This window comes from Antechinus flavipes, chromosome 1 (genome assembly GCF_016432865.1).
Source record: "Antechinus flavipes isolate AdamAnt ecotype Samford, QLD, Australia chromosome 1, AdamAnt_v2, whole genome shotgun sequence".
Lineage (NCBI taxonomy): Eukaryota > Metazoa > Chordata > Mammalia > Dasyuromorphia > Dasyuridae > Antechinus > Antechinus flavipes.
In genome coordinates, this window is record NC_067398.1 from 207,982,016 (window position 1) to 208,006,581 (window position 24,566).

Genomic DNA, 24,566 nt, shown 5'->3' on the forward strand with positions numbered 1-24,566 from the left:
GGCTAGTGTTGGCTAAATAAGAATCTCTATAAGTGCTGGCTAAATCCACACAGGGATTACCTCCTTGGACAATAGCTCTAATTCAAGCTGGAGGCAGAGCCAATGACACTGAGTGAGTGGATATTTCTATTCTTGGGGCTCCTAAGTTAGAAGCATATTTGAAAGCAAAGAACACTGGTTTTGTAAAGTTCAACCTAGGATACATAGCGTTCAAGCTCTAGGAAACAGAGTACAATGAAACACTATCTCCTAAGCTAAATGTATCAAAAGTTGTTTGCCTAAATAATCTCCTAGTCTAATACAAATATGCCTGACACAAGCTTACAAAAGATTGTAATACCTCTAATGAGGGAGTGTCTTCTAGGACAGAAATCCTTGGTACTGTGGAGACCTTTGTCTCAGCTCTACTAAATACAATAATTTCTGCATGTTAATTTCATTTAAAATATACTTTGTACTTCTAAACAACTGTGGGTTGCTGTCAGATTCTTTTCATCTTCTGAGTAACACTTCCATGATCACAAATACTACTGGTAGATCCAATCTACTGAAAAGAATACCAAAAAGGGTAGTAAGAGAGTTATTTTGCCTTCTCAACTATCTAAATCCTATGCATACTCTATTACATATTGCTCACAACCATAGGAATACAGAAATATTGATGAATACTGCTAAAAATATTCAACCAGATTTTCACAAATATATTAAGTTTCTAAAATGTTTGAACTATATAACAGAGATCCCATCATTTTGCTTATGTTCATATACAAAAGACTTCAAAAATTGAAAGGTTCCATATACATGCTTTCATGGAGGCAAACAATTGGGGGAAGAGAGAAGAAGACTCCCATCAATGGGGAATAATGGATAAACAAATTTAGTGGTACATGAATTTAACAGAATATCTTACTATACCATAAAAACAATGAATATAAAGGATTTATAGAATAAACAGAGGAAAGCATATATAAACCAATGCAAAATATAAAGCAGAAAAAGTATAACTATAAATACATATATATAAAGGAAAAGAAAAAAAACATAATTGAAATATTCTCTTCATCTTTAATTCCTTTGCCATCACCTTCCACTCTTTCCTAACCTTCCCTAGTCTGGCAAAGTGATAGCCCTTCTTATTAAGGTCAATCACTAGGTGCACTTGACCTCCTTCTGCCTTCTCCCTCCCTATCCTCATTCACTCAGTTTTCTGAAGCACACAGGTTTCTATCACTTTCCTTCTATCTCAATTTCTGTGTTGCATTCTAACTTCATTCTAATACTATCTTTCCTACAATCTTTATACATGTTCCATCCATAAAAAAAACCTTCACTAGACCCAATGAGATCTTGTTATTAGTTGATGGATCAGGCAAGAGTGCTTTGCAAACTTTAAAGTATTAGATCTTATCATCCTATAACTTTTCTCTTTCTCAATCAAGTTCCTTGAAAAATGTGGTCTATATAGTCACTGCTTCCATTTCCTCTCCCCTCTCTCTCACTCCTCAAGCTTTTGCAAACTGGCTTTCCAACCTCATTACTCAACTGAAATTGCTCTCTTCTGATGATCTCTTTTAATTGTTCAGCTTTTTATCAGTCTCCTTCTTTCTCAGCCAGTTAACACTACTGACTTTCATATTTTTCCCAATCTGAGTTATCTTGGTTTATTTCCTACCTGTATAACAATTCCTTCTCAGTTGTTGATTCACCTTCTAAATCATGTTCCTTAAATATAAGTATTCCCTAAGTTCTATAGTATATGCCTTTTTCTTTTCTCCCTCTATAATCTGTCTTGGAAAATGCATTAGCTCTCATGGACTATCAAATCTATGCAGATGGTTCACAGATAAATAGATAATATACTGTATTTATCTGAGTCATCTACACAGATAGATTTGATAGCTGAATATGATAGTTTCTATATTTTCAACAGATAGATTAGAGATATAGGCATTTCTATTCAGTGCTAGCTTCCCTCCTGAGCTTCAGTCTCACTTTATTAAAAAAGTGAATATTCAGTGAGACAGTTCAAACTTAAGATGTCCAAAACTGCATTCATTATTGTCCACCCTCCAATATCATGCCCTGCCAAATTTCATTCTTGTGAACTTTCATTCACCATCCTTTCAGATTCTCAGATTTATAAACTTTGTATTACTCAATCTCCCTCACCCCACATTTTTAATTAGTCACCAAATCTCATCATTATTAACTTTATAACAACTTTGGCATCTGACCCCTTTTCACCACACACACAGCTACCACTTAACTTTAGTTCAGGCCTTCATTGCCTCTTCTCTATATTACAGAGTTAATGATGTAGATTCCTATATTCAATCAACTAATGGATTTCCTCTTATATCTAGATTAAAACATAAACTCTTTTATTTAGTTATTAAAGTCCCTTACAACCTAGCTACACTTTATCCTTCCAGCTGCACTGAGAATTACATTCCCTTCTATACTCTGAAATCTAGCCAAATTAGCTTTCTCGCTTTTCTTCATGTATGAAATTCCATTTCCTATTCCCATGCTTTTGTCTTAACTGTTCTGTATCTTTGAATGAACTCACTCCTTACCTATCTCTCATAATACCCTATTCTTCCTTTAGGACACAAATCAGGGACATTTTTTAATATTAAGCTGATCCTGATCTCCATAATCATTATGGCCTGCTTTCCTTTATTACCTTTCATTTAACTCTTATAATTATTTGTAATTATTCACTTTATGCTTTATTCTATACATGTTGAATATATCCTTATTGCTTCTTACATTAGAATGCAAGAGCCTTAAGAACAAGGATTATTTCATTCTTTTTGTTTTTGTCTCTAGATCCTAGTATAATGCCTAGAAAATAGCAAGACATTTAATAAATTGTTGCTTGCATGCTCAATTATAATTCCCAAACTTCTGATCCCAAAAGAGATGAAAAAAAATGAGCCTCCATTCATTCATTTCTGAGATAGTATCCGCTATCAGGATAGCCTAATATGTTGTTTAGTCTTATAGAAATGTTTTTTGTCTTCTTAAATTCTTTTAGAAGGAAAATTTTACTGGATTAGATAAGGGAGAGTGTATGTGTTTGTTTTTGTGTGTGTGTATTTGTTGTTGTTGTCACCAACCCTTCCTCAAAAAAGATACTGGAGTTTTCCATTTCTTTTTCCAGCTTATTTTACCCATAAGTAAACTGAGGCAAAAAGGGTTGAATGATTTTCTTAAGGTCACATAGCTAGTAAGTATTTGAAGCTAGATTTAAATTCAGGACTCTAACACCAGCAATCTGTCCACTATGCCAACTAATTGTGTGTGTATGTGTGTGTGTGTGTGTATACACATGCATACTGAGAAATGAAAATTGTGTAACAACAAAATATATCAATAAAATTTTTAAATAGAGGGCACAGTATATAAACATCAATCTACTTCAGGAATTTTTAAAGCTATCTGAATTACTATGATATTAAAACTGAATACTAGTGAGTATCTTTTGTAAAATGCATTAGACATCAAGGGTGAGAAAGTCATTCATTGACATTCAACAACCATTTATGAACTCCCTATTATTTGCAGGGCTCTGTGCTCCTAAATAGAACATATAACATATTGCTGAAAATTGAACAAATTGAATAGCTGTTGTTATAACTGCAAAATGCAATGCCAATAATGTCAGGTTCTCCATTTTTCTTTTAGGGAGAATTGTATAAACCTATAATAAAAAGAGAAACATAGAAGTGATAGGAAGATAATAACAAATGTGTTTATAAATGATAATGCCAACAAATGATTTAATAGTACTTTGGGAAACACACTGAAACATAATGTGAGTTGCTATCTCAACTGACCTGGATGAGAATTAGAAATAGTGAAAAGTGGGTTAGATAAGGTTAAAAAATAATAAAAATGGTAAGTTACAGGGTAGGCAGCTAAATCAGAAATTATAATGCTAAATCACTGAGCTCTATATTCACAATTGAGGTAGAAAATACTTGAATGGATGTATGGGTTTATCAACATGGATAATCTTTGACAATACAGATAATAGCACACCTCTACCTTCTCATCCCTTCAAACTTGTTTATCTCTGTTTGTAACTCTTCTACAAAAGATCTATTCAATATTTTGGTGCTTAGATCTGTTCATGTTATATAGGATTTCAATACAACACACACACATACTGCTTATATATTAACCTTCAGGCTAGATACATGACCAGTTAATCTCCTTTTCTTACATGAATTTGACAAAAATGTTTAAACTACTTTTGGAGAATTACTTGTTCTTGGCAAGATGTTATAATACATTTCTGCCCACCATGTCTCTCTTCCTTTGATTTAGGTTATCCAAATTTTAATTCATTTCAATTCAATGAGAATTAAATGTCTCATTCAAGTAGAAGACGAAGACAGCTATATGTGCAGTGGATAGAGAGGTGGGCCTAGAGTCAGAACATATTCCTGAGTTCACATTCAGCATCACACGTTTGACCCTGGGCAAGTCACTTAGCCCAGTTTGCCTCAGTTTCTCATCTGTTAGATGAGATGGAGATGAAAACGCAAACCAATTCAATATTTCTACCAAGAAAATGCCAAATGGGACCACAAAGAATTGGATATAACTTTAAAATGACTGAACAAGTCTAAGGCAATAGAAATACAAACATGAAAAAGCAGCATCTGCTCTCAAGAAGCTTATATTTTGCTAAGGCAATACAATGTACACTATATGTGGATATAAAAAATACAGGAAATTTGAAAAAGAAGCAACAACTATGGGGAACGGTGGAGATTAGAAAATGATTCCCAAGGACAGGATCTATTTTGAAACTTAAAAGAATCTGGGTGTTGATGAGGACATCCTAAGTATGTTAAAGTACAAAGACACAGAGGGAAGAGATGAAATATAAAGCAAGGATGGGAGGAGACAACAAAGAATTCAGATTAACTAGAATATGAAGGACATCAAAGGGTACAATATAAAAAAAATCCAGCAAAGGTAAATGAGGAGCCAGACTGTGAAAAACCTTCAATGTCATTTTGTTTTCTTTATCATTTTTTCCCCTTTTTGATATGAATTTTCTTATGCAGCATGATTGTGGAAATATGTATAGAAGAATTGCACACGTTTAACATATATTGAATTACTTGCCATCTAGGAGAGGGGGTGAGGGAAAGGGAGGGGAAAAAATTAGAACACAAGTTTTCATAAGGGTGAATGTTGAAAATTATCCATGTATAGATTTTTAAAATAAAAATCTTTAATTAAAAAAAAAAAAACAACCTTCAATGCCAGACTAAGTTATAGGAATTTGCTAAAGATTATTGAGCAATGAAATATCAGGCAGATTTAAGTCATAAGAATATTATTTACCATGAATGTGGAGGATAAATTATAAAGTAAAAGAAGCAGAAATAGGCAGATTAATTAAGCTACTTTGATAATCAATGTAAGAGGTGGACTAAATCAGTGGTCAAATGAAGGAGAAAAGGAGATAAAGGTAAATGAAGTTGGGGAAAGAGGATTTAAAAGATCTAGCAACTGACTGAATGTATGGGAGAAGGAAGGGAAAAGAGGAAGGAAATAATTTATTTAAGTATTTACTATTTGCCATTTGAATGCTTTACAAATATGATCTTATTTGAGCCTTGTGACAATCCTGAAGAGTAGGTATTACTGTTTCCTCAATTTATTTTGAGGAAACTGAGGTAGGCAAACAGAAACCTACTAAGTGGTTCTAGATAACGCAGTATTAAAGAGTATTAAAGAGACCACATTTGCATTCAAGATTTCCTGACTCTAGGCTCAATGCCCAATTCACTGAGCCACCTAGTGGTAGGGAAAGAAAGAGAGAGAGATTGAAAACTTCAATGACTAAAATTCCTGTAATATCATCAATAGAAATATGGAAGTTTGGAAAGACTGGAAGGGTTAGCAGAAGAAACAATGAATTCCATTTGGACCAACATTCAGGTGGAAATGTCCAGCACAGAGTTAGAGATGTGGAATTATAGTTCAAGAGAGAGAGACTAAGGCTAGCTATAAAGATCTGAGTCATATCTGTCAATGATAATTAAATCAATGGGAGCTGATATAGATCACTAATGGATAATTTACAGATAAGAAAAGGACAGTAATCAAAACAACCAAACAATCAACAAGTATTTAATAACACATGACAGAAGCCATTAAAAAAAAAAAAGATTAAAGGGAATAAAATAAAAGATTAGTTTCAGCTTAAAATCTCTTTAATATAAACATGATTATCACTTTTAATATTTAATGCTTACTGCATGTTTGACAAGTAAGACATCTAGGGCAAAATGACAAGATACACATATTCGTGACACAAAAATTGTCTAGGGCAGAAGTGTCAAACATGAAGTGCAGCCCAACCAATTTAAAATGTAATTGGAAAATATTAAATGAAATAAATTAAAATACATTGGAACACAGCTAATGTTAAATGTGGTCTTAAGTTGATGTGTGGTCTGCAGATATCCTTATAAATAGTTTAATGGTCCCATCTCTATTTGACCTTGACTCAGCTGTTCTAGGATAATGAAAGCTACCAGGCTACTTTTTAGTGGAGAATGAAATATTTGCTTCAATAAATAAAAATTTATTATTTATTAAAATCATATATTATTATTGTTTCTTTTTTTTAACCAAATAACTCCTTTCTCCATTAAAATCCTACTCTGATGTCTGATCACAGTACTGAGGAAACCCTTGGTTTTCAAACTTTAGACCAATAAGATGCAAATACTCACAGGTCCTTGAAAGCCTAAAAAATGCTTAAAACATGAGTCTAACAATTAAGTATCTATTTTACCTGACAAGAAACCTTAAGTAATTTTAAAAGGCTCATTACCCAAAGGAATCATGATATGGATCATGATATTTTTCAGCCACTGCAACTCATGAAAATCTTCAAACTAAAGCACAGAGACAAGATCATTACCCTAATAAAATCTTTGATCCTCAATAAGTAAATATTTATGTTTAAAAAAGCTACAACAAAGAAAATGTACTTCACTAGTCATCCAAAGCTACTATTCACCAAATGACAAAGGAATAAAAAATCTCACTAGCAGTCATTTCAAAATGTTCTTCCCAGAAGTCATTAATTCAAAAATAAATAGCATAAACACTGCTTATTCAAGGATGGAGTAGGGTGGGGAATGTTGTAAAACTGACATTTAAATTCTTTTCTCTAATGAAAGCCTCAAGAATGGCTTAAATGTTAACAGGTGATCCTCTAAAACTTCCAATAAAAAACACTATTGAGGATTAGAAGAAAATGCTCTCAAATCCTGATGATTTCCATCTATAATCAATATGTGCTATCCTTTCCACAAATAAGTTAAATGGAAATAGAAGGAAGAATAAATGATGGTTAAGAGTATAAGCTATACAACTTTGACACAGCTAATTCTTTATCACCAGATTATCAACTAAAGCACCACGTATTTTTGATCTCCATATCTATCAGTTTACTCATATATTCAAAAGCTATTGTGAAAGGCACTGGGCTGGGAATGGAATTTAAACAGATATTGAGTGGATCTAAGACAATTCAGTGATAAGAATTCTTGGTCACTTCCATATATGAAATAGTGTTTTCCAGTTAAACCTCAAATGAAAGTACTACACTGTACATAAAGTCAGCCAACAAGCATTTATCAAGCATCTATTCAGGGCCAGAGACTGTGCTAAGCCTTGGGATACAAAGATAAAAATGTCCAAACTACCAAGAGATCACTATATACTTCAACAATAATACTATATGATGATCAATTCTGATGGACGTGGCCCTCTTCAACAATGAGAGGAACCAAATCAGTTCCAATAGTGCAGTAATGAATAGAATCAGCTACAACCAGTGAAAGAATTCTGTGAAATGAGTGTGAACCACTTCACAGAATTCCCAATCCCTCTATTTTTGTTCACCTATTTTTGATTTCCTTCACAGGTTAATTGTACATTATTTCAAAGTCTGATTCTTCTTGTGCAGCAAAACAACTGTATGGATATGTATACATATATTGTATTTAACATATACTTTAACTAAATATTTAACATGTATTGCTCTACCTGCCATCTGGGGGAAGGGATGGGTGGAACAAGGAAAAAAATTGGAACAAATGATTTCAATGCTGAAAAATTATCCATGAAAATATTTTGTAAATAAAAAGCTATTTTAAAAAAAGTGTCCATGCTCTCAAGAACTCTCAGTCTAATAAGGGACAAAATGCAAACAACTATATATATCAAGTTATATATAAGACAGATTAGAGATAATTTCAGATGGAAGGCACTAAGATAAAGGAAAAATGAGAGAGATCTGAAAAAGTTAAATTTAGGAGTCATTCTGTTTCCCTAATTTCAAAACAAACCATTTATTTCTATTATCTATCCCCTACTTTCTAAAAATACTCATAACTCTAATTGTAATCCATACATGTACCACAACGAATCCTTTTGAAATTCTTAAAGCAGGGAGAAAGATCAAATAGTTTGTTTTTTCTTTGTGTTATATGAGCAGTATTTCAACTTATTTTAGAATAATTACTTCCTTTAAGTTACAAAGCTTAGAACACAATGAAAACTTCATATTCTATTTTAAAAGCCTCACCTGAGATTTCCATTAAAAAAATGGAAATGCCTCTATTCCACACTAGATGGGAAAGACACCCTTGGATGAGAAGGGGGGGCAGCAGTGCCAAGGCTCTGAAAGGTTCTATCAATTAGGAGATACTTCAAGTGAGACCATGAGAACAGCCTCTGTGACAAAAAATTCAGCTGAGGTATGGGTCAGAGAGGCTCATCAACAGACTAGCCAGAGATAGATACATACATATATATGCATACATACTTTTAAAATTGCAGCTCTATTAAGGTCATCTACTAAGTTATGGAGGATGGTTAGGAAGGCTTGGATTCAATTCTAGCTTATGAGAAGTTTCATAGCATCTGGCAGGTTAATTTGAATTCTATGCCAACTGGCAATCCCCTAAAAGGTAGGAGTGGGAAAACTTCCACTAAAGCCACCCATTCTGATTAACTCAGAGGTCTAATAAAAAAAAAAAAATCTGAAAATTGTTATTAAAAATAACTCATTTTTGTTTTAATTTGTTATAAAATAAGCATTTCCATAATAGAGTATAATAAAGATTGCACATGAAACTACAAATCTATTATGCATAACTTGCTGTTCCTTTTAAATATATAAGAAAATTATCATGTAACTTTTTTCTGCCTTCTTTGTTCCACTTTTCTAGAATATAACTATCATTATCACAAAAGGGTAGGTAGGTAGGTAGATATATATATATACACACATACACATATTTGTAAAATTATTCTACAAATATTTCGATTTATCAGTTCTTTCTCTGGATATCAGATATTGTCTTTCTTCATATGTCCTTCACAGTTAAGTTGGGTATTTATGATAATAAAAATTATTTGTTCACTCAAAGTTATTCTTAAAACAAAACAGCTGTTACTGTATATCATGATCTTTTGGTTCTGCTCAACTTGGTCTTTCAAGTTCTTTTCAGGTTTTTCTAAGATCACTGAACTCATTATTTTTTATACCACAATGGTATTTCATAACAATCAAATTCCACAAATTGTTTGGCCATTCTTCAATTTATGGGCATCCCTGCAATTTCCAGTTTTTTGACATCTCAAAGAGAATTGCTATGAACAGTTTAGAACATATAAGTTCTTCTCCTCTTTTCCTAATTATCTTTGGGAACAGACTTGATAGGGTTATTTTTAAATAATGCATTTTAGTCTAAAAATCAAACACTTCAAAATAATCTTCAGAGAAGCAACACAAATTTTTAGGAGGCAATGTATAGACCAGAAATATTTTTTTTCATCAGTGTGGAAAAGTACAGGAATGGTAAATCCTCCACTCTGAACTATACATAGTATTAAAAGATTTACATAAGACATGGATGGAAGTACTATGATTTATTTTTGATCATGATATTATGCTTCAGAAATAGATCTTGAAATAATGTCTTCCCATTTCCAGATTGCTAGTACCTTTTCCACTCCACTACAATTTGATGCTGCTTTTTCATGAGTATTATATTTTCCATTTTATAGAAGACAAAAATGAGGCTCATTTGGATTAAAAGCCTTGCCCCAAAACCACATAACTAAAAAGTTTTGACATACAAATATAAACCCAGTGCTCTTTATTTCAAATCTCTGAAGACTAGAATAGGCTGCACATATCTTCAATATATCTGTGACTCAAAGGCATCATTAAACTTCTGACAAAGATAGTTCTCCAAATAAGAACGGTTTAAAATATTTGAACTAGAATTTGAAAACTGACAAAAGTATCATTTTCCTACACATAAAGGACCACAGATATTCAAATACCTGAAAGACTGCATGGTATGTTCTATTCATAAATCCAAGCCAGGATTGTGGAAGAAGGATTGAGCGATGCCATTCTGAAGGCTGGATGTTAACCTGGATGACAAAGAATAGCAACATTAATTAGAGAGACATTTAAACACAAAACAATTACTGTAAAATCATTTCAAAACAATTTTATCTAACTTTTCCTTTCAAATATAAAAATTTTGAATTCTAAGCTTACTAAAAAAAAAACAATCTGGGGAAATGACAATCAACAAGGTCTTTTGAGCAGCAGCTTGAAAAATAGTGTGCATTTTTTAGGTTAAATGAAAATAAGCTCAAAATTTTCTAAATTAAAGTAATTCTATAATTAAATAAAAATGATTTTTAAAAACAGGAACCCAGTATAAATCTGTTCAACATGCTGCATATTTATACTTAGTTATAATTCCGTTGGGTGAAGCTAAGTGTTATAATAGACAAAGTTGGACAAAATACTGGGCATTTGATAGCTGTTTGATCTCGGGGAATCCACTTAATCTGTATGTATCGGTTTCTTTGACTTTAAAATGAATATAATAATAATAATATCTGTCTTCCAAGGGTGTTGTGAGGATCAAATGATATAATATTTCAAAAGCCACTTAGCTTGATATCTGGCACATAGTAGATGCTGAAAAATGCTTGTTTTCTTCGTTAAGAACCCCCTTAGTTTCCATATCCCTAATAATGGGATAACAACATTTGCACTATTTTTTCTCACAATATTGTTAAAGGGAAAGTACTTTATTATCCTTCAAGTATTATTTAAAGATGAGTTATTATCAGTCTCACTGGAGATCTTTAAGTAGAGGATGTACAATCATTTGGTAGGTATGCTACAGTGGGTATTCCTTTCATAAATGAATTGAACTAATGGCCTTTGAAAATCCCCTTAACTCTCAAATTCTGTGAGAATATTGGCAATAAATTTATATATGAGTAAAAATATATAACCAGTTGGCTTATCCAAGAAAGTTGCATGGAATGTAAAGTCTGGTGGTCTAATATTGGCTGGATATGATAGGCCAGTTGAATTTACACTTGTCCAGTTACTTATTGGTCAAGACAAATGAGAGGCTAAAGTTCCAAAATTGAGTTGATTAAACCCAACTCGAGTTCTTATCTCCCCCACTACTTCTATTCTCCCCTCCACAAAGGCTGAAAGTACTTCACTGAAAGAAAATGAATGGGTTGCTTCTGCAAACTTGTAGGTCATGTAATAAAAATTCTACTGTGAATTACAGTAGTTTATGTACACATTTTATTTGCCTTATAAGATATCACAAACGCCTATATCTTGAGGATTATTATTTTGGTTTTTATAAAAACACCCTCATAACCCAACCAGATAAAGCACAACGCTTTACCTCTAAGACAATACAATAGGTATTTGCTTAATGAATGAACATTCAAAAGCACCAAATCCTCAAGTTACTACATGTAACCTGACAGTAAACTATAAAAGTATCTCACCTTAATCAATCAGTAAAATTCTAAGGGAAAAAACAGTTTTAAAAGATTATGTTCTGCTATGCTCAAAAAGTTATCAAACTGTGCATACCCTTTGATCCAGCAATGTTACTACTGGGCTTATATTTATACTTAGTTATAATTTTAAAGAAGGGAAAGGAACCTATATGTGCACGAATGTTTGTGTCAGCCCTCTTTGTAGTGGCCAGAAACTGGAAACTGAGTAGATGCCCATCAATTGGAGAATGGCTGAATAAATTGTGGTATATGATGTTATGGAATATTATTGTTCGATAAGAAAAGACCAGCAGGATGATTTCAGAAAGGCTGGTGAGACTTACACGAACTGATGCTGAGTGAAATGAGCAGGGCCAGGAAATCCTTATATACTTCAACAACAATACTATATGATGATCATTTCTGATGGACCTGGCCATCCTCAGCAATGAGATGAACCAAATCAGTTCCAATGGAGCAGTAATGAATTGAACCAGCTTCACCCAGTGAAAGAACTCTGGGACATGACTAAGAACCATTACATTGAATTCCCAATCCCTCTATTTTTGCCTGCCTGTATTTTTGATTTCCTTCACAGCTAATTGTACAATATTTCAGAGTCCGATTCTTTTTGTAGAAAAGCAAAATAACAGTTTGGACATGTATACATATATTATATTTAACTTACTTTAACATATTTAACATGTATTAGTCATCCTACCATCTAGGGAAGGGGGTGAGGGGAAGGAGGGGAAAGATTGGAACAAAAGGTTTGGCAATTGTCAATGCTATAAAATTACCCATGCATATAACTTGTAAATAAAAAGCTAATAAAAATTTAAAAAAAAAAAAAAGATTATGTTCTGGTTCTGTCAATTCTGTGATTCTAAGCAAATCACTAGATATCAGTTTCTTAATCTGAAAAATGTTCATATAGACTAGATAGACAGATATAAAGTGAATTTTAGATACAATATTCTATAAAATGTATGGATCCAATTGAAGAAGGGACCCCGAAACTCTCTAAAACTCCTTGAAGGACAAATTCTCCTTGAATTCTGCCACTGTGGGGACTCCACTCAAGGACAAGAAGTTTCGTTCTGTTGTCTCCATGGGACTGGTTGAGTTCAGAGATGGAGATACCAACCCTATTAAATTGAAGATTTTCTATTCAATTCAGGTGGGGCTAGCCAACTCAAACTGAAATCCAGCTTGTAGATAAAAAGAGCTTGGAACTCCACCCATTAGCCCAGCCCCCATGGAGCAGTTTGGCTTGTAGCCAAAGACTTCTATTTTAAAAAGAGCCAACTTGGGGCTCAATCTTTGCAGAAGAGCAAAAATGTCAAGGAAACTCTCTTTCTTCCTGGCATAGCAAGCCTCTGCCCACTGGGATAATATTCTCTTCCGGTGCTACCCTCTCTTTAACCTCACCTAACGAGACTTTATGCCTCTCTGTCAGGATTTCTCTAAAGTTTACTTCTCCACTACTTTACTTCCAATGCCTATAATAAACCTCTTTTATCAGTCTAGCCTTTTGGAGTTTGTAAATTCCTTTACAGAGACTCTCTGAGCCACCAGAAGGGGGTTCCCCAAAACTCCCTACCCTTGTGCCAAATCCTAAGGGAGTGCAGGGGAGCCAAACCTCTCCATTTGGTTCCCTTAACCCCGAACCTGTCATTAGACCTTATCATTTAATTCCCTGACTACCAGAAACCCTAATCTCATTTTGGTTCCCTAAATCTAGACTTCATCATTTGATTCCCTGACAAAAGGGAACCTCAAAACCTAAACCTCATCATAATTAGTTACAAGAAAAAAGTTTATTCAGATTTTTCAGCAATTGTTTTCTTTCTAACTCTTCAATTCACAGCAAATCTTTTTGGATGTGAGTAAAGGGCATTTGATACTAGTTTTTGACTGTGTGTTATTTATTCTATGTGTTTAATTTCAGTTAAATCCACTGTGAATGTCTTCTCAACTCAAAAGATTATCAGCATATTTTCCTTTGCCTCTTGATTATTTTTTTATTTAAAAACTTCTTTTGCATGACTAGATGGAAAAGAATTGCCAATAGTGAAGAATAAACAATTAGAGAAAATGTTGAATAATGGGAAGAAGCATATCTGTTTATCATTATACATCTCCCCAAGAAAAACTGTCAGAAATATAGTTTGGTAATTTTAGGTACTCTCTAATTACTATGTGATGTGTGAGTTGCTATGGTAACTGGGTTTTTCCCCCCATTAAACAGGAAAGTAAATGGCTGCTTAAAGTATGATTGAATTGTTAGTTTGCAAGCTAATGCTATCCCAGAGAGAGGGCCCAATGTAGTATTTAAACAAATGGTCATCAGAAATGCGGAAATGGGTGCCATTTCATGATGGAATGATTTTCTCTTTACTATCCTTCTGGTGCCTGGGTTTAACTTTTATTTTCTAAGAACAAAAATAGGGAAAACTGTTTTGGAAAATAAAACTGATAGCAGATAATTTAAAATTTGACATTATTTCAACATAATTACCAGAATATCAAGTATTTTAACCATAGGCATGCTGCTTTCTTTTCTGGGAATGGAAGGTAGGTGATCACAGAACCAAATATGGCATCTCATAATATTTTTTAATATTGTGTCTGTAGCAGAGCCGAAAGCAAGTACTTTCACTCCTTGGATAATAATATGTACATCAAGGGAGCATTAACATGCCTTGTTTTATGAGCTGTGTGCTTAACATTAATGGGGAATGCTTTGCTTACCTGTGAAATTTTATTTCACTGTTAACCTTTGATTTCCTCCTCTTCCCTCCCCCCACTCATTTATATTTGCTGTCCTAACTACATGATTCTCATTTCTGGAGGCCTGCTTTTTTTGTTATTGTTTCTTTCTAATCAAAGAACCTTCCTAAAAGTTTCCTTTAATGAGATTTTCTTTACACTAGTGAAGTGTGTTAAAATTTGATGATTTTCTTATAAATAGTTTGAGTTAAACTGAAAACACATATAATGTAAAAAACCTATACTACTCATTTTAGGACAAATATCTCGACAGGACATTATTGAAAACAGATAATCACAAACTCTAAAGGTAAAACATCTAACAATGAGAGAGAAATTGTGAAGCTTTTCATCTCTTCTCCTTATAGACTTGCTAGAGAATCACTGCTTCTAAACAGGTTATTTTATGTTGAACTGTTATTTAGGCACATTTAATTGGAAATTGGAGTTGTACATTTTCTGAATAGCTTAAGTATAGTGAGTAGATCTGTAAAAGATAAGGTTTATAATACCAGCTTTTCATTCTGACATGTAACCTAAACTACAGCTGTCTGTTGAACTGGCTACCTCTTGAGTAGTTAGTTTAGAAGTGTATTTTATGAACATGTTAGTTTTTGGGTTTTTTAATCTAATAAATTTTTAAGTGCTTGGCAAGGTACAGTATATTTTGCAAGGCATTGCGAACAGAAAGTTAAATAAGAAAATTGAGGGAGACAATATGTATATAGACTGGTAGATGGGAGTTGATAGAAGATATCTTTTGAAGAGAAGAATTAGCAGTTGGGGAAGACTCATAAAATGCCCCCTAAAGGAAGTGGCTCTTGATTTGAATCTTAAAGGATTCTAAAAGTCAAAGATTAAGAGAAAAAGCATTCTAGATGTGAAGGACAGCCCAACAAAGACACACTGACAAAAGATGGGGGAGGAAGGGGTGTTAAACAAAAATTAAGGAGAATGGCAATATGACAGAACACAATTTTTTAAAACTGTAAGAGTTTTCCTAAAGGGCCAGGCTATAAAGAGCTTTAAAAGCCAATAGAACTTTAATTGATAAACGGTCCAAGTATATTAATAGGAAGTTTTCACACAAAGAAATCAAAGCTATCAGGGGAGGGTATAATGGGAGGAAGAAAGGAAAAAAAAAGGAAGAGAGAGGAGGGGAGGGAAGGAGGAGGGAGAGAGGAAAAAAGAAAAGAGGGAGGGAAAGAGGGAGAGAAGAGAGGGAAGTAGGAAAGAAAAGGAAGAAGGGAAAGAGGGAGAGAAGGGAGGAAGGGATAAAGGAAAAGAGGTCCCTACTCATGGCTCTTGATAGTTGAGTATGATATCTATAACTAGGGAATTGTCAGACTCCCTTGTGCATATAGTGATTCTAGATCTTGTAACCTAGGAAATCACAGCTGAGATGGACCTGGCTGTTGGCTCTGAAGAGATGAATCCTGAAAATGGGAACAGGCTACAAAATCCAGTAGCCAATCATGAGTCTTAAACAACTCACCACACAAAGAAATCAACAACATGATCTCATCAGAAGCTCTCAATAGTGCTGACTTGTTACTAGAAATCAGAGAACATTGGGCTCAGAAATAGCAACAGAGCTATATCCCTTTTTCCCAGAAGTCATGTATCCTAGATGCAGCCTAAGGCGGCTAAACATAAAAAAAGAATCTTGAACAAAAGTCCACAAGCCCATTTGTGACAGACTATTTCCTATTATTTTCACTATTCTCATGTGACTCAAAATCCACATTAAGGGACACTTAACTTATTTCTCCTTCTCTAATTCATTCTTCATTTGCTGCCAGAGTAATCTTCCTAAAACTATTTCTTTATTCAAGAAGCCTTCATGGTTCTTTTACAGGATAAAGTCCAAAATATTTAGAATGAAACTGAAGGCTTTTGATGATTTCACTCCTTTCTCCTTCTCAGTCTTATCTTCCTTCCCCCCTTCTCACCCTCCTGCATGAACCCTCCATGTCATTCAGGCTTATTTTTTCCTGTCCCTCTCATTACCTACAAATCCAAAAGCCCACTGTCATCTTACTCACTCTCACAAGCTAGTTGTGTGATTCTTGATTCCACATTCTTTCTCTTCCCTTAACTAAATCATTTGTTTAATTCTCTTGATTTCACCTTTGCAATTTTACTATGTCCCCTTCTTTTCTCTGACATTGCCATCATCCTGCAGCAGATTTCCACGACCCTACACCTAGACAATTGCTATAGTCTTTTTTTGGTCGGCCTGATTTCAAAATCCCTCTCACTTCGGACCATCCTCCACTCAATTATCAGAAGGATCTTCCTGAAGCACTGATCTGATGTCACTCCTCTGTTCAATCAGCTGCTATGGCGCTCTATCATCTCCAAGATCAAATAGAAAATTCTCTATTTGGCAGCCAAAGCTCTTAAATGATCTGGCTCTCTCTCTTATTTTCCTCCTCAAACTCTGTTATACAGTAATCCTGGTATCTTTGCTGGTCCTCATATAGAATAAACTCCATCTCCTATTCTCAACACTTCCACTGTCTATCCTTCAAAACAAAATCGCTCTCCTTTGTCATCCAAACCTTGTGGTTTCCCTGGCTTCCTTCAAGTCCTGGATAAAATCCTACCTTCTTCATTTTGTTCTTTATACCTTTTATCTGTATGTCATTATTTTAATGCTGTCTCCCCAACTAGATGTGAGCTCAGTGAGAGAAGGAATTGCCTTTTATTTTTCGTTGTATCCTCCAGGGCTTAGTAAAGTGCTTGGTATACAGTAGAAGTATAATAAATGTATATTGACTAAATATTTTTGACCAATACCACATCTTCAAATCACCACTGGCTGTGCTGCCTCCTCCCAACACTGCAGGTTTTACACTTGTATCCCCAGGGCTTAGCATAGTTTCTGACACATAGTATTCTATTAATAAATGATTTACTGATTGACTCTGACTGCTTATTTAAAGTCGCCTTATCTTTTGAGAATCTGTTTCAAGTCTTAACATCCACCAAAACACTATCCTTGACTACTCACAAATCCCTAGGATCTCAACTTCTAAATTCCTCCAACAATGGCATAAGTCCTATATAATTTAACTCTTAATTACACACTACGTCATGTTGTTTGCATAATTACTCCAAGTAGGCTATTCTTTGAAATAAGAAGTATTATGGGCATCACAAATTCAACAAGTCTGAAACCAAACATCTTTCCCCCCCCCCCCAAAAAAAAAAAACAACCACCCCTTCTCCAAACTTATTTCTGCAAGGGGTACTAACCTCCCCACCACCATCACTATATCCAATCACTTGTTAAGTCTTGTCAGTTTACCTCCATCCACATCTCTCATATCCACCCTCTTCTAAATTAGTATGTTGTAATTTCCTCTGAGTTGGGCTGTCACCATCCACTTCTTCTTTTCTGCAAAATCTATTGTACACCACTGAAAACCATCTTTCTAAGGTACATGTCTCATTATGTTATTTCTCTGCTCAAAAAACTACAATGGCTTATTGCCTCTGGTATTTTAAAAAAAATTCTTAGGCTGCATTTTAAGTCTTACACAATTTGACTTAAATTTTCCTTTATTCCCCAAACTGAACTACAAGCCATTCCCTAAATATTATATTCTATTTCCTGCCTCTCCACAATCACACATGATATAATCTCTTTCAACACCCCCAAATACGATTCATTCTCTCTATACCTCCACTTCTCAGCCTTCTGATCATCTTTAAAGCTCAGTTCTGGAGATATTTCCTCCTCAAATCCCAATCTCTCAATTATATCTCCATTCTAAAATGGTCTTCATTTTATTTATTTATCTTTACATATGTTGTAACCTTCCCATGCAATATACGAAGACTTTGTTCTTTGTCTTTGTATCTTCAAGATCTTGCAAGCAGTGGGCACTTAATAAATATTGACTAGACTGAGCTGAATGATTTTTGAATACCTGAACTCAGTAATCCTATACAAAGGAACCAAAGAAAAGGGGAGGTTGAAGTAAGAGAAAGCTGAAAATGAGGAACACTGTCCTGTCACAGATCTGCAAATAGTATTAAGGACTCCTACCTTGGAGAGCTAATTCACTCTGCATTTTGGCATTTTCTAAGTCCTGTTGTAATATGAATAATATGGCTGTCTTCCTTAGAGGATTTTCTTTTTTTGGCAGGAGAGGGGGAAAACGGGAGGAGGGGCATGCTGAAGATTTCTCTCCTGTTCTGAGAACATTAGTGAAATCAACTCTTTCAGATGAATTTTTCCCAAAGAAATACTAAAATTGTCTTCTAATTTAGGTCAGCTAAAAACCTTGAAGAGAAATAGCTTTTTTAATATTTTGTGCTTCAGCTTTACCTCTGTAAATCACTACTGGCAGATCTTTAACAAAATTTGAAAAATAAAAAATAAAGCAAAAAGAAAAATCACCAAACTTCTTGTTCACTATGCCAACTGAGAGTAAAATGATCAAGGGGTTCCCTTTCCTAGGCTTCTTTCCCACTCCCACTCTCCACACCCTTAATTCATAGAATTTTGCCTCACCTGCTATAAAAATGTTCTTTATTACTTCCTAGTTTTTTCTCTCTTCCCTTTCTCTTCATGGATAAAGCAATGAATTTCAAAGAAAATCTTTTGAACTAGAGGTCTGCTTAATTAAAAATCCAATTTCTGGCAGGATGAGGAAAAATGACTGGCAAGGGAAGATGGCTGAATTACAGCTCCTGTTAAACTAGTAGCAATTAGGAATAAATTTAAGGTAATTCAATTCAACTAACATTTATTAAGCACCTATTAAAAGTGAGATATTATATTGGGTCAGACAAAGACAAAAATTTAACATTCCCAGATCTCAAGAGGCTTATTTTCTATTGAGGAGAATCAGAATAGGGCTCCAGTAGGAGTACTGGAGTTGCCCTTTAGGAAGTTGGAGATTACAAAAAGCAAAAGGAGCTGCCTTAAAAGAAAGGGGGAGTTTATCTTCTCTGAGCCTTAGTTCCTCATCTATAAAATGAAAGAGTTAAAGCAAATGATTTCTGTGATCCCTTCTAAGCCTACATGGAAGAGTATATAATCTAAGCAAACACAGTGGAACATCTTGTACATGAAAATAACAGGCTAGTTTGACCAGAAAATAGAAAATAAGCTGATTTTACATTTGGTTTTTTTATTTTTAAATTTTACTAAAATTCTGTCTCTATCCCTGTCTGTTTGTCTCTCCCCTCTACTCAAAATGATCTCATCAGCACTCATAAGTTCTACTGTCATCTCTATAAAGATGACTTTAAATCATATATCAAGCTTTAATCTTTCTCTAGAGCTCTGGTCCAATAAGACCAACTGTCTATTAGGCATCACAAAATGAGAGTTCCCTGAGTAGCTGAGATTCAACATTTCTAAAACAGAATTCCATTCCTATTCCTATATTGCATATTTCTACTGAGGGTACCACCATGCTTCCAGTAACTCAATTTTATAATCTCTATATGATCTACCGCTCCTTATTTCCATGTCTAACCAGAAGTCAGATCTTATTGATGATACTTATTGGAAAGATAAGAAGCATGAAAAAATGGGATCTGCAGAACAGTGAGATAAAGAAGATGAGCAGAGGTGAACTGTGAAAGTTTTCAAGGATAAGAGTAAAGTACAGTCACAAGTAATTTTTAATTATCACAGAATAGGGCTGGAAAAATTTACATCTGGACCAAAAATCTCTATTTTTTCAACAACCTAAACTTGGAAATGATGAGAATAAGGTGCAAGAAGGGGGAGTGATTCTAGTTGTGAGCCTCACCAGAGTTTTCTATGCTTTTTTCTACATAACCTAAATATGACTTTTAAAAAATTAAATGTTTTAGAAATTCATCTTAGAATCTATATAATTTATTTGTGGATCAATCATCTGATATCAGATTTCTATTTAAAGAAGGAAGAAAACATGGCAAAATGCATCATCTCCTGAGTGCAGAATGTAATATTCAAACACCAGCACTAGCAGATGAAGGAGAGCAATGCTGCTAATGAATGTTCAATTTCCATAGGAAATGTTTGAAGAAAGCAAAAGCTGAATACTATACAATGGCTTGATATGTTTCTGTGTTACTTGATATCACTAATAAATAATATGATCATTAACAATGATTAAATCTAAATCTACAGATTCAAAGTTTGAAAGACAGATTGAGACAGAGAATATGAATTTTAACTAATTGCAAAGGTTGGGACCAGTTAATTAGGGAGAAAATTTTTATAATCTTGGGTAATTTGCTAAGATTATTCAAGAACAAACATAGTAGACTTCCTTTGAAATCTGAGAGAGACAAAATTAAGGAGATAAATCAGTAGCAAAAGAGGGAATGTTATGGTCTTCTCTAGATACCCTGGATCACAAAATCACATTACAAAGAAATATACTCATCTAGGTGCTCCGTAACTTTACAATGTCAGAAGAAAGCAAGTTGAGTTCCTTGTATACTAGAGTAGATCTCCCTATCCAAATTTATGAGAGAATATAAACCACAGAAACTTCCTAATCAAAAAGATCCAACAATCCATTCATTATTTTTGGAAACTTCAGCATCTCTATTATTTCATGTTCTGTGTACTGAATAATTCTACTTAAAAATTAGCAAAGACCTATACTCAAAACAAAAACCATTTAGTTTCTAAGTGTTTCCTAGCTTATTTCACCCATGCATACAATTTGTAATGGTCAAATTTCTTGTATACTTTAAGAATACCATATGAGTTCAATTACAATGACTGTTTAAACCAAACTATTTTTCTAAATCTTTTAAAAGATTTCATCCTTATTTAACTGTTTCTTAACTTCAAATCAAGAAAAATTCTGAACTGGTGATCTACAAATGTTATCAAAAAAATTACAAAGAATTGGACAGTCCTCTGAGATGAAGAGACAGTATCTTCAAAGATTTACAATCTTAAATATGTACAAAGATTTACTTTGCAAGTTAGAATATGGTTAAGTACATAAGTGGCATGAAAGTTGCAAAGAAATTCTTATTAGAACTTGATCCAATTACAGGAGCTGGTTTCAATCCTGGCTTAATCACTTTACCAATGTAGATTTTTAGGAAGAAGTTTAACTGTTCCAGAGCTCAGGATTCTTTATTTGTAAAATAAGGTGTTTGGATTAGATTACAAGAAGGACTATTCCAGTTCTATGATTTTATGAATGGAAGGAGGATAGGAATAACCCAGGCATATTTAGCATTCGGGAATACAAAAAGAAAAAAAAAGCATTAATGATAGTACCTGTCCTCAAAAAGCTTACAATCTAATGGGAAAAACAACATAAAACAAACATATACAAAGTAAGATTTATATAGGATAAATAGGCATAATTAACAGAGAGAAAGCACTAAAATTAAGAGGGGTTGGGGATGTCCTTTTGTAGAAGGTGAAACTTTAGGAAAAGATTTAAGGACTTAAAAGAAAGTGATAAAAGTTAGTCAGTGAAGGAATTAGCCCTTCAATCAGTTAATAAGCATTAATGTTTAGGATACTGAGAATACCAAAAAAACATAAGGAGCTCACATTTATGAAGGAAACAATATGTAAACAACAATGTACAGACAAGATACAAAGAGGATAAACAGAAAATAATCAACAGAGAGAAGACACCAGCTAGAATTGAGAGGAATCAGATAGGATTTTAGCTGAGACCTGAAGGAAACCAAAAAAACCAGGAGGTAAAGATGAGGAGGTAAATTCATTCCAAGAAGACCTACAAAAGACTATCAGTGAGTTCCAAAATAAATTGTAAGAGTGAGGAATAAGAATAGGTGTAAATAGACTAAAAGGTGCGGTTTGAGGGAGTAATGGGGTGGGGGTCAGTTATCAGATTATGAAAAGCTCTGAATGCCAAATAAAATATTAGCAGACTTTATTTTATTTGGTGGATAGACGAGAACTACTAGAAGCTCTTTTAGTGCTTGCACTAGTGCAAGTCTGATGTAAGGATGATGTTTTGATAATTGCTGATATATATATATATATATCTATATCTATATCTATATATATATAGATATAGATATAGATATATATATATATATACACACACATATAGATATATAGATATATATAGATATATATATGTATAATACTTTGAGGTTTACAAAGCACTTTGCAAAACATAGACTCTGAGCCCCCAAACAACTGTGTAACTTAGGTACCAGATTAGAAGTTTTATTATCTTCCTTGTGTAGATCAGGAATCTCAAAGTCAGGAAGTGGAATTACTTGTCATCTGCATCCGAAGTAGATTCAAACCTACTGACTCCAGGTCAAGGATCTTTTCATGAATGTGTGCTCCAATAATGTTAAGGATGAATAGGAGATGGGAAACGATGAGAGTCAGGGAAACACCACCAACCAGTCAGGAAACTGTTACAGGCAAGATGAGCCTGGGGCGGCAGAATTAGAAATCAAACACTGAATTGAAATGCCTGGGAATCGCCTTTCATAGCCGCCTTCCTTAATTACAGTTATAAGGCCAAATCTGAAGTTGAGCTAAAAATAACCCTGGAAATAATTGAGCACAATCTTCTCATTTTACGGATGAGAAGCCTGGATCCACAAAGAAATGAATCATCCGAGTAACACAACAGAGCCCAGGTTGGAGGATACCTCTTCTAAACCCTTTGGCTCCAAACCAAGAGCTTTTTGTACCATGCTTTATACCTCAATCCACTGGTGAAACAGCCATAAGTCCCAAAACTCCAGGACCCCATACCCACAAAATAGATGGAGTTCACTTACCTCATGTATAAGAGCCACTAATATCTGCTGGAAACTCCGCCCTCTACTGGCCAAAAAACGATTGATGGGTTTGCCATCTTTACCCATATGGATCGGAAGATCATAGCAAAGTAACATCCCAGCTATATAAAGGGGGAAAGAAAAAAGCATGACTGAACATCTTACAGTTAAAATCTCACTGCTTCAGACTCTACCTTAGTTCATAATTAGTCAAACTGGATGGAGATAAAGGGGCCTTTTGCTTTAGAAAGAAAGGGCGTATGTGAATATGAGTCATTATAACGCCTATCATCAATATTATCTTGGTTGTTTAGAAGCCTTCTTTACTGATTTCTAGGATTTCAATTAAATTTCTGATAGATGTGATTTCTGAATTAATGAAGAACCACTATGATTTAGGCATCTTCCTGGCTTCATTTTTATCTCTGTGTCATGGGATTGTACTGAAATCTTATGTCTATAATCAAATGAAAGCATATTATGATAATACAAAAATAAAATTTTCAAAAAAAAAATAAGCACGAATTGTTCAAACCAAGAAATGGCCCCAAAATCCTTGAAAAGCATTTAAACTAACAGAAATACCTATATTCATTTTTATACTCCTTCTCCTTAACTGTCCCATACACGCCCTTTTCTCTCCCTCCTACCCTCCCTCTCTACCTCCCCTCCCATCTCTGTCTCTCCTCATGTAACTCAGAACTACATCCCTCCTAGCACTATCCTAGAATGAACGACAACCCTAGTATGTAACTACACAGCCAAAGAAGACATCCATTGGATCATTAAAAGGACTGGATAGATAGGAGAGGGTAAGACTATTGGGCGTCTAGAAATGAAAAATGATTAATCTAGGAGGGAAACTAATCTTGGATTTGAGGAATTATCAGAACATGAGGATTATTACATTTTAAAAGCAGAATTTAGAACACAATTAATGTTTTACCTGCAAGACCAGGTTTAAGGCCTGGTTGCTTGTTTTTCTCATACATTTTCAACATAAAATTGGGAATTCCTGCTATCGTTTTGCCTTGGTCAGAACGAGAAGTACCTCCTCTTAATGCAGTATAATAGACACCACGGGGCATGTTCACCATCTCCTGTTTCACAAGTGACATAAAAAACTCTTCAAGTGCTTA

At 34.1% G+C, this 24,566-nt stretch overlaps 1 protein-coding gene across 1 annotated transcript in view; it reads right to left on the reverse strand.

Moving 5' to 3' along the window:
• The window catches only part of FOCAD (focadhesin), a 349,882-nt gene that overhangs the window by 78,681 nt on the left and 246,635 nt on the right, over nucleotides 1–24,566 (reverse strand). Inside the window, exons 19-21 of the mRNA XM_051995374.1 lie at nucleotides 24,374–24,562; nucleotides 23,428–23,549; nucleotides 10,402–10,494 (exon numbers count right to left, since the gene is read on the reverse strand). Coding sequence (XP_051851334.1) covers nucleotides 10,402–10,494; nucleotides 23,428–23,549; nucleotides 24,374–24,562 — 404 coding nt within the window. The remainder of the gene's footprint in view (nucleotides 1–10,401; nucleotides 10,495–23,427; nucleotides 23,550–24,373; nucleotides 24,563–24,566) is intronic.